The sequence below is a fragment of the Petaurus breviceps genome, unplaced genomic scaffold (genome assembly GCF_028583685.1).
Source record: "Petaurus breviceps papuanus isolate PSGF00001 unplaced genomic scaffold, PetGlider_PUasm1.0 173, whole genome shotgun sequence".
Classification (NCBI taxonomy): Eukaryota; Metazoa; Chordata; class Mammalia; order Diprotodontia; family Petauridae; genus Petaurus; species Petaurus breviceps.
In genome coordinates, this window is record NW_027185759.1 from 32,294,646 (window position 1) to 32,305,700 (window position 11,055).

An 11,055-nucleotide genomic window follows, 5' to 3' on the forward strand; every position below is an offset into this window, starting at 1 on the left:
ATGGTGACGCTGTTCATCTTCCATGCCACAGTGGGTGATGGCTTTTAAAGTGGCAGCTGGAGAGCCCTGCTTGATCTATATGACTCATAAGGTTGGGTCTACTTGTGCAATACAAAACGCTGGTTGAATTCATGGAACGAGAGGCTGCCAGAGCTAGTTTATCTAATGCAACTCTCTCATTTTACAAAGGAGGAAACTGAGGCTCTGGGGGGGGTTCCCCTAGTAAATGCATAACAACCAGCTTTCTCTCCCTCTCTCTCTTTCTCTCCCTCCCTCCCTCCGTCCCTCCCTCTCTCTCCCTCTCTCCCTCCCTCCCTCTCTCTCTTTTTCTCTCTCTCTCTCTCTATCTCTCTCTGTCTCTTTCTCTTTCTCTCTCTGTTTCTCTCTCTGTCTATGTCTCTCTGTCTCTCTCTCTGTCTCTCTCTTTTTGTCTCTCTCTGTCTCTCTCTCTGTCTCTCTCTCTCTCTCCCTCTCTCTCTCTCTCTGTCTCTCTCTGTCTCTGTCTCTCTGTCTCTATCTCTCTGTCTGTCTGTCTGTCTGTCTGTCTGTCTCTCTCTCTCTCTCTCTCTCTCTCTCTCTCTCTCTTTCTTTCTCTTCTTGCAGCACACTGGATTTGGAGTCAGGAAGACTTGAGTTAAATCCTGCCTCAGGTATTTTCTAGGCGTGTGGCCCTGGGAAGCCTTAGTTTCCTCATACATAAAATGACACTACCTCATAAAGTTGTAAAGAAGATCAAATGAGACAATTTATATAAAGTTCCCTGTAAACTTACAGTTCTATGTACATGCTTGTAATCACTGTTATCACCTACTCCTATCTAATGCTCAGACCTGTAATTAAGATGAAGACATCTAGGGCGGCCAGGTGGCTCAGCGAGTAAGAGCACCGGCTTGTGTGGGGATGACCTGGGGATCAAATCCGGGCTCAGATACTTAGCACCACACCCAGAAACACCTGGCCGTGTAACCTTGAGCAAGTTACTTAACCCCGATTGCTTAAAAAAAAAAAAGATGAAGACATCTAGCTTAATAGTAAAAAGTAAACAATAGCATGAAAACAAAAGCTGAATGTAGATGGTCAGCTTAGTTCTGGGCTAATAAGACTCAGAGTTAAATGTCTTTTTCCATGTAAAAAAATTCCATGATTCACAAAGAATCACAGAACTATTTTCCTCATTTGACAATTGAGGGAAATGAGGCAAACAGAGGTTAAGTGACTTGCCCAGAGTCACACAGCCAGTGAGTGTCTGAGGATGGCTTTGAGCCTGGGTCTTCCTGACAGGAGGACTCATCATCATCATCACCACCACCACCATTATTATCATCATCACTATTATGATAAATAAAGAAATAAAAATTATACTATATATATATAGGATAAAAATATCAAACAGTGTGTTGTAGTGGATATAATATTGGTTTTTTGGGGGTCTTTTTTTTGGAGAGGGGAAGTCAGGAAAATTGGGGTTAAGTGACTTGCCCAAAGTTACACAACTAGTAAGTCTTAAGTGTTTGAGGTCGGATTAGAACTCAGGTCCTCCTGACTCCAAGGCCAGTGCTCTATTCACGGCACCACCTAAGAATACTGGCTTTGAAGCCATAAAGACCTGAGTACAAATTTGTCTCTGACCCATGATGGCTGTGTGACCCTGAACAAGTCACTGAAACTCTTAGTGCTCCAAGGGACCTTCTAGGACCATAAGTGGTAAAGAAAATTTTAAAAAGAGTCAGTCTGTATTGGTTGAGGCAACTTCCACGTCTAAGAATTCCTTGCACCAATGAAATTGCAGGTCTGATTCCCATCCAATAGTATTAATAAAAACAATAGTAATTATTATAGAACAGAAGAGGTCATAGCATTAAGTAGGGAGCTCCTCATCTCTAGGAGTTTTCAAATAGAATCTGAATTCCCATTGATCAAGGAGGACACTATGAAGGAGTTTCTTGTATATGGTAGGAAATTGGATTACAGAAACTCCAAGATTCCTTGGATCGATGAGAAGGTTTTATTCTTTCAGTCATCAATTTTAGGTAGCTAAAACTAGATCTTTTATAGAGGCACATGGCTATTCATGTTTTAAGGTTGTTTTAAAAAAAGAAAGTTTATTCTAGCAAAATGAATTGAGCACGTCTGAAGCCAACATAAAACCAAACTTTTTCTCCCTTTTGGGATCTTTCCCCTTCCCATAAGTGACTTAAAATGGAAAAATGGAAAAACATGAATTTCACCTTGTCATATATGGTAGCATTCCGAGCTGCCGTTGAGATCCAGACTTCCTTGAAGAATTTGTCACACACAGGATCTAGAATCTCTGAAGTTGGCTCTGAAAGATAGCCGAGAACGACCCTGCCAGACAAGCAAAACGCAGTAACCAAGAGGTGGTAAAAAAAAAAAAAAAAAGAAGAAAAGAAAGAAGCAAAAAGCAAATACAAACACACAAAAAAGAAAAAAATCCTCATTGTTTTTTTGAGGAAAACAAAAGCAACCTTTAAGAGCAAGGGGTCCAAAGTAAGCAGAACCAGGAGAATAAGATGCACCAAGACCACACCATTGTTAGTGCAAACAACCCTAAAAGGCGACAGTGATCCATCGGTGATGGAAGAAGTGACATGTTTCCCTCCTACCAGTAGAGAGATGGGGGGACTTTTGGGTGTGGAAGGGCAGTATGTGTATAGATTCAGTTGTTTTAACTGTTTTTCCTTTGCCACAAGGGAGAGTTCAATGTATATGCATGTCAGTGTGCATAACTAGTATAAAAAAGAATTAATAACATTTTTAATGCTGTTAACATCTTTCAGTGATTTGTAATGAGACCTATGATTTCCCACTATGGGTGAATAGGAAGCTTAGAGAGCTTGCTGGGAAGATGGCAGAACATACCATATTGGGAAGAAAGTTCAGTATTTGGGGATAGTGGGGACACTACCCTAGGAAACAGGACCAGAAATGATAACAACTTTGATAAAAGGGAAGAGCCACAAACACAAGGAAATTCTAGTTCAGTGTCATATTCTTAGTTAAGGGGAAGTTAGCAAGGTGATTGGCTAAGTTTAAGTAGGGTTGGAAATGACCTAGAGGTCTCTGGGCAATAATGAAAACATGCATCATCAATAGAGTTATTTTTTTAAATTAGCACAATATTGGGATTTATAAGCGGTATCTAGCTGGTATGGTGCATAGAGCCCTGGCCCTCGGATTGGAAAGAAGCAAGACTATTTGGCTAACTCAAGAGTGGGTTTTCAAGAATGCTTTTTGCTGTTAATGAATTCAACCATGTGTCAATTCTTTGGATTTGGGCAGGTTCCTCTCACCAATCAGGAACAATAAAATGGACTACTAAATGACAATGATGTTGATGAAAAATCACTAGGGAAGCTCTGAGTAAGCAAAAACCAAGACTGGGTGAGGAAATAGACTTCTCTTTTCTTGGCTGAGAAGTGGCTGATTACTAGGGATGTACTGTCAGATGGTGTCAATGTTGCAAGTATTTTCACTGAATTGTTTTTCTTTGTTATAAAAGAAGGTCCAGTTTGGAGGTGGATGGGAGAGTAATTCCTGAAATGACTATGGTATAAAACAAAAAGGCATCAATAACATTTATTAAAGAAAAAACTCCCACAGTCTGCCAAAGTGGGAAGAGCAGAGTAGTGATCTAGTCAGAATGACTCAAGGGGAGTATATAATAGACACAGGTCTTTTTGGAAAAGAGATATGAGGAATCACAGGCTTAGAGCTTGAAGAGACTTGAGAATTCTCCTAACACAATCCTCTCATTTTATAGAGAGAGTAACTAAAGTTGGGCAGGGACTTGTCCAAGATCCCCAAAATGCAAATGGATGGAGCCAAGAGTCAGACCCTGCACCTCTGACTCCAAAGCCATGCTGAAAGAATGAGTGAAGCAAGAAATAAGAGACAAAGGCACCCCAGCTACAATGAAGGAGTCTGTACTACTGGGTAAAAGTATAACAACTCCAAGTTAACTGGAGAAGACATAAGATCAGAGATGGACAATAGATCCTATGGAGAAAGATCTGGCCTTGGAGGAAGAGGACTTCATTTTAGGTCCTGGCTCTCCCACATAGGACACAAGTGAACTTGGGTAAGTCACTGAAACACCCTTAGTTTTTTTCCTTACCTGTAAAGTGGGAATTAGAACCCTAGTATTTTGTTTCTGTTATTTACAAGATAAAGTAGGATTTTGAAGGCTAGCAAGGCACTGTGCCATCTAGATACCTCTTATAAATTCCAATATTATGCTAATTTTAAAAACAACAGCACTGTATTTTTGATGGATTTTTTCATTATTACCCAGAGACCTCTAGGTCATTTCCAAATCCACTTAAACATAGCCAGTCACCCTGTTAAGTGCCCCTGCACCAAGAATACAATGCTAAACTTGAACTCCTTTCATCTCATCAAGGTTTTTATACTTCATTCTATCTTATTAGGGTCCATTTGCCCTGAAGCACCCTGTATTACCTCAACTGAGCTCTATGGAAGAAAGAAAGAGCAGAACAAATGCCCACCTGAACAGGGACCCATCCAATGGCAACATCAATAATCCTAAGTACTCTTCCAAATAAATGTGCTTCAGGACAAATGGACTCCAAAAACCTTAATGTAGTTTATAACTGGTATTTGTTGTAGTTCAATTGTTTCAGTCATGTCAGTGTCGGATTGACCTGGGGATCGAATCTGGGCTCAGATACTTGGCACCCACCCAGAAACACCTGGCTGTGTAACCTTGAGCAAGTTACTTAACCCCCCAATTGATTTAAAAAAAAGATGCTGCCCTTGTTTTTCATCACATCAAATGTTACATTTTAAAATCAATACATATTATAAGAGAAGAGTTTTGTTTGAGTAATTTTTCAGCCCTTAATGAATGTTTCACATGCATGCTGATTATTCATCAAAAGGAACTATTGTCACGGGCTCTATTTAGAGACACCTTCTGATGGAAATGTGTCTTCTTGCCTGTTCAAAAATGGGCCAGATGGAAGGAGGTTTGAGGTTGTGCTTATAAGTGAGAAATAGCTATGTTTGGGGCCACATGGCTTATCTTTGGGAACAATTCTCATTAAAAATTAGAAATTGAAGTTGACACAATGCAGCAGCAGCCTTGTTCTCTAATATATTATCTATGTTTTGCAACATGGCAAAGTGAAAAGCTAGTCCTGGAAGGACTCCTCTTCAAATGGGTGGAAGAGAATGTATAGTATCCACAGTCCAATATAGGATATTTGTGTGTGTGTACATGGATATGTGTGTGTGGTTATTTTTGAGGAAGATGGCCTGTGTGTATTTTTCTGTAGGTGGACCACATGACAGATGGCCCAAATTAGGAAAAAAAATAACTGAGAGCTCTGCCTATTTTGAAGGAGGTGTAGGGGTGGCAAAAAGGTGAAGTCACCTGTCATAATGACAGTGGAAGATACTGAAGAGTTGGAACTTTGAGAACTAGATTTGATGCATTAGATGGCCACGAGAAACAATAGAACTCCTCCTTCCACAAACGAAGCGAAAACGACAGTCTTGTGGACCATCATTGGCCACTGGCTGGTGGGCCCCTTTGCTTGACTACCTGCGGATGATCCAGTTTTCAAATATAGACCTTGGCAAGGGTTGGAGCATAGTGTTAACTTCTCCAGCCACACCTGTGCAATGACTTTTCCCCAAAGAGCCCCCGTCGCTTTCACTTAGATTTAGTACAATGAAATTAGGACTGAACATCTTGCATTATAAGCAGCTTTTCCACTCACCATAGTCTTTTCAACCTTTATTTTCTGCATTTGTCATTATTCTACCCACAGGGCACAGAATTGCCATATGGCCCAAATGGTGACAGAATGACTCTAGAATCGCATAGCTGAGTTAAAGGAGTCTACTCTATTTTCCTTTACAAATCCTGTTAGAAATGGGGAAACTGAGGCATGGAGAAGTTAAACAATTAAGATCATACAGTGAGGGGATAGAGTCAAGATTTATCCTCATCCTTCTGCTCTTTCTATTAGACCATCTTGCTTCCTGTTGAAATTCTATTCATCAAGTCAGGTCAAAATGTTACCTCTCCACAATGCCTTCTTGGATTGCCTCCTCCTCAGCTATCAACAATAAGCAAGGATCTTTCTCCCTTGGACTCCAGGTACTGCTTTGTTTTGCAAAACTCTGTATCTCTCTGTATTAAAATGTAAGCTCCATTAGGGCAGGGAATATCTCACTCTTGTATTTGTATTCCAATGCTGAGTCCAGTGCCCAGTGGAGTCATACGCTGATAAATGTTTTTCCACTATTCATTTCATTCTTTCATTATAATGCATTCCTCATGTAGTGTAGTGATATACTTATGTGTTAAAACTCTCTACTAGGCTATAAGCTCCCTCAAGGCTGTTACTTCCATATTTCCACTTGTTATCTTTCCCAGTGTCTATTATGGTATCTACACACAGAAGGCATCTAATAAATACTTGTTGGCTGAAATTTGATGAATTGGCCTCTTTGAGTAGATGGATTCATGTGCCCAGAGAACAAAATCAAATCCACTTAAATCCAACACTGCTTCATTTCCCATGAAAGTGGGAATGTTTCCTGTTCAGAGTCACCTAATGGCTTAACCCTGACGATCTGATAGCTGAAGCTCTCTTTGCCATGTTTTGAGAAGCTAGATTAGAGTGCCTCTAGAAAATATCTGTTCCTAGACTCAGAAGACTCAATTCACAGGAAATCATTTGAGGAACATGGGCAGCCCTGAGATATAGACATCCTCAAGCTATTCCTCCAGGGGCTGTTACCTGAAGCATTGCAGCCGCAATCCCTGGGCAAACCTCCCTGCCTGGTACTCTTCTCCATTCATCAGAGAGGGCACAGTCTCAGTGTCTTGCACGAGGACCGCCATTTCGCTATCGCGCTTTCCCAGCATGCTCCTGTCATTAATGTTTGCGGATCCTGGGGGGAAACAGAAACAAAAATGTTTTCTCTCAACATTAAAACCCCACAACTTTCGCCACTTAAAGCACTATCCTATTTCATGGCAATTATCTCATTTTTTAAGCCATGGAAGAAGATTAGGACTCTTTCATGTGGTTTTCTTAAGGCATGGTTAGATCCAGATATGCTGATAAAAGTCATAATCCTGTTTAGTCCCAAATACACATCCTATATTGAAGAGAATGCCAGATTTGGAGTCAAAGGACCTTGGTTTGAATCCTAGTTGTTTATTGCCTAGGCACCATTGAAAAGGTCACTTCCCAATACAGTCTTCCTTTCTCTGCACCCTAGCTTTCTCCTCTGTGAAATGATGGCATTGGATGAGATGATCTCCAGGTGCCTTTTCTGCTCCTTGTCTCTTCTGTGAATTGCTGTCTACTGGTACCCTCCATTCCAGTAGAATGGATCCACCATAAGGACTTACTGCTTCTATCTTTATGTTCCTAGCACCTAGAACACAGTAGGCACTTACTAAATGTTTATGACATTCCATGTTATATGTGATATAAAACTTTTTTGGAAAGGTGGGAGGATGAGGTCAGGTAGAGGTGCTAGAGATACAAATATCAAGTGAGATAGTCCTGTTGTTACTAGCTGTGTGATCCTGGGAAAGTCATTTCACCCTGTTTGCCTCAGTTTCCTCATCTATGAAATAAGCTGGAGAAGGAAATGGCAAACCGCTGCAGTATCTTTGCCAAGAAAACCCCAAATGGGGTTACAAAGAGTTAGACATGGCTGAAACAAATGAACCACAAAAATATGCAACATGTTCACAGATAAATAAATATAGGATAATCTGTCATATTAAGTAGACTGTAAGCTCCTTGAGGTCAAGGGTGATTTTGTTTTGTCTTTCAATGCTTAACACTTAACTCAGGGTCTTGGCGTTTTTTAGACTGGATCTGTGCCTTTATAGTGAGGAATTTCTGGTGGTGGAAAATTCCTCCCCTAATATGATATGCCATCTCTATGAGGAGAAGTCAGTCTTAGAGAGCCTCCTGGAGAGGTAAAAGGTTACACGACTTATCTGTGTATCAGTCAAAGGCAAGAGTTGAACCTAAATAATCTTTACTCCAAGGCCCTTCCTCTGCCCATTGAATCACACTGCCTAATCCCATGACTAACTCATGCTAACTACCAGTTGTCATAGAATGTATCACTGAATCTGAGCTAAAAGGGATCTCAGAGACCACATGATTCAACTTGGGCTGACCAGGAGTCCCATCTCCAGCTTCTCCAACAAGAGGACATTCAGACGTCCATTGTGGGATGAGTCACTACTTCTTGACCTAATCCATCCACTTTGGGACACCTCTAACAGTGGGGAAAGTCTTCCTGACACCAAGCCCAAGGTAGCCTCTTTGTACCTTCTACCCGCCATTCTGGTTCTGCCTTCTGAGGACAAGCAGTATAAGTCTAATTACTCTTCTCATTTTAGCCCTTCAAATACTTGAAAGCAACTGTAATGTCCCTCCCTCTCCCAACCCTTAAGTTAGAACTTTAAAATTCTTTTTAGGTCTTTGTTTCATTGATGTGGCATGAAGACAGTCTCTGATTAGCTCCCTTTAAGTTTCAACTCAAACGCCCGCCCCAAAGGAGGCTTCTTCTGAATCCCCAAGTTATCAGTACCCATATTCTTGAAACTGCTATATTTGCTTCTATTTCTACCCCTTTCTTCCTTCTACCACCTCCCAGCTCCCCCATAAAATGTTTCTTGAAGGAAGGGATTTTTACATCTTTGCCAATGCCTGGCATATAGTAGACACTTAATACAGCTGGTTAGTCGTCCTTCGTTCTTGAAGAGGTCTAAAATGACATCACTAATACTCCAAAAGACTCATGAAAGAGATATCTACATCCAGAGAAGGAGCTGCAGTCTGAATGCAGATTGAAGCAAACTGCGTGTTCTGTTTCTTTTTCTTCTTTTATTTTGTTTCCTCTTTCCCACCGATCATTCCATCGGTTACAATCCTTCTTTACAACCTGTATAATGATTAATGTGAAGATATCTGTAGATCCTATATTTGAGTGCATGCCGCCATGGGGGGGGGGAGGGAAGGAAGGGGGAGAAAATTTGAAACTCAAGGAACTGTGGAACTGAATGTTGTAAACTAAAAGTAAATAAACAAAAAAAAAATAATAAAATGACATCACTACGCTAGAGTCAAGTTTCACTGTGGCTGATCAGACCAATACGAGCTCGGAATGCTCTACCACAGGTCTGGTATAAATAGTCTGTGTGAACATTTGGGGTGGATTCTCAATTCTGCTTTGCTCCTAGAGCACAGAACCTTCTCTGATGAGGGCACATCATGCTGGGTGGTCCTGTGCCAGTGTCTCTCATGTCACACAATCAATTTCAAAGTTCTTAAGAGAGACCTTGAAAGTGTCCTTGTATCACTTCTTTTTACCACCATGGGAACCCCTGTCCTGTGTGAGTTCTCTGTAAAATAGTCTTTTTGGCAAGTGCACATTTTGCACTTTAACAACATGGTCAGTTCATTGGACTTGCACTCTCTGAAGCAGAGTTTAAATGCTGCATTTACTTAACATAATGTTTATTAAATGAATGAATGATTATTTCACCTTTCCTTTGCTTTTTTTATATTTTAGAAACTACTTATTTCAGAAAGACACCTCCATAAAATAAATTTCTATATATTATATAGAAGCCTTCTCCCAAAGACCAAATTAGATGTGACCTTCACCTGAGTCACTAGGAAAAGTGATTCTTTCTCATTCTTCAACTTTATTTTCCACCTAAGCTCTTAGTTTCTCAAGGGAGCATGGTGCTAGGGTCATGGAATCAGAGATTAGAGGTTGAATGGTTAGTTTCTCAAGGGAGCATGGTGCTAGGGTCATGGAATCAGAGATTAGAGGTTGAATGGACTTTAGAGGTCCTTGAGATCAATACCCTCAGAACTGAGGAGATTTGAGAATGAGAGGAGTCAGGTGACCTGCCCAACCCCCTCAGGGAGCAGGTGGCAGAGGAAGGATGTGAACCCACCAAGTCTCCAGACTCTAGGGACAGCATTCTTTCTTCTATACCACAAGCATTCAATAGTCAGAAAACCTGGATTCTAATATTGATCTACCACATACCAGCTTTGCTACTGGAGAGATGGCTTCATTCTTGGGGTCTCAGTTTCCTTATCTGTCAAATGAGGGCATTAAGCAGCATGATTTAAGGTCCTTTGTAGTTCATACTCTGTGATGATTCTTTTAAAGTCTGATATCCTCTTGTTAAAGGATTAGTGATTGGGCCTTTGAATTCATTGGAAGAGAGAACTCCCAGGCGAGGAAAATCCCTCTACCATTGCAGGTCAGAACCTTCTCTGCAACTAAGAGTCTCAGAGAGCTGCAGTGAGCACTAAGACATTAAATAATTTGCTGAGAGTCACACAGTTAGAGGGTGTCAGAAGCAGGATTTGAAACTGGGTCCTCCTGGCTTTTAGACTGCCTCTTCATCTACCACTGTTCTGCCTGTCTTTGGGGGGGGGAAGGGGAAGGGAGGGGAAAAGAGAGAGAGAGAGGAGGAGGAGGAGGAGGAGGAATAGGAGGAGGAGGAGGAAGAGGAGGAGGAGGAGAATGAAGAGGAGGAGGAAGAAGAGAAAGAAGATGAGGAGAGAACAGAGAGGGGGAGAGAAGGGGGAAGGAAAGAGGGAGAGGGCAGACAGAGATTGAGAGTCTATGTTTTAAGCAAAAATAGAAATAAAACTATCTGAGCCCCTGGACTAGAGACAATCAGAATCTCAGAAGTAATAAAAAGAGGTTAGTGAGACCATCACCTAGCCACAGCTTTTTCTGAAGCAATCAGAACTGAAAGAACCGGAAAAGGGTTTGCTTTGGGGGAGAAGGCAATATGGGCTGCTTTTCAAAGCACCCTGCGTCAGCTGCACAATCCCCTTTATGCTGTTATTTTTGACCACTGCAGTAGCCAAAGACTTTTCTGTTTGAAGAGCTCTCGAGAATGGACGCCTGAGAAAGAGGAAGTAATTTTCTTTATCCGCTGGGCTTTCTCCTCATAGGCACACATGCTTAATCCAAAGCATTCTTTCCCAGATCAAA

The 11,055-nt window shown here is 41.2% G+C and overlaps 1 protein-coding gene across 5 annotated transcripts in view; it reads right to left on the reverse strand.

Annotated features, from left to right (window-relative positions):
- Positions 1–11,055, reverse strand: part of PLD1 (phospholipase D1) — a 283,345-nt gene that overhangs the window by 9,378 nt on the left and 262,912 nt on the right. For all 5 annotated transcript variants that reach the window (XM_069083588.1, XM_069083586.1, XM_069083587.1 and 2 more), the window contains 2 exons: positions 6,792–6,945; positions 2,229–2,346 (listed from right to left, as the gene is read on the reverse strand). In XM_069083588.1, the coding sequence (XP_068939689.1) occupies positions 2,229–2,346; positions 6,792–6,945 (272 nt within the window). The remainder of the gene's footprint in view (positions 1–2,228; positions 2,347–6,791; positions 6,946–11,055) is intronic.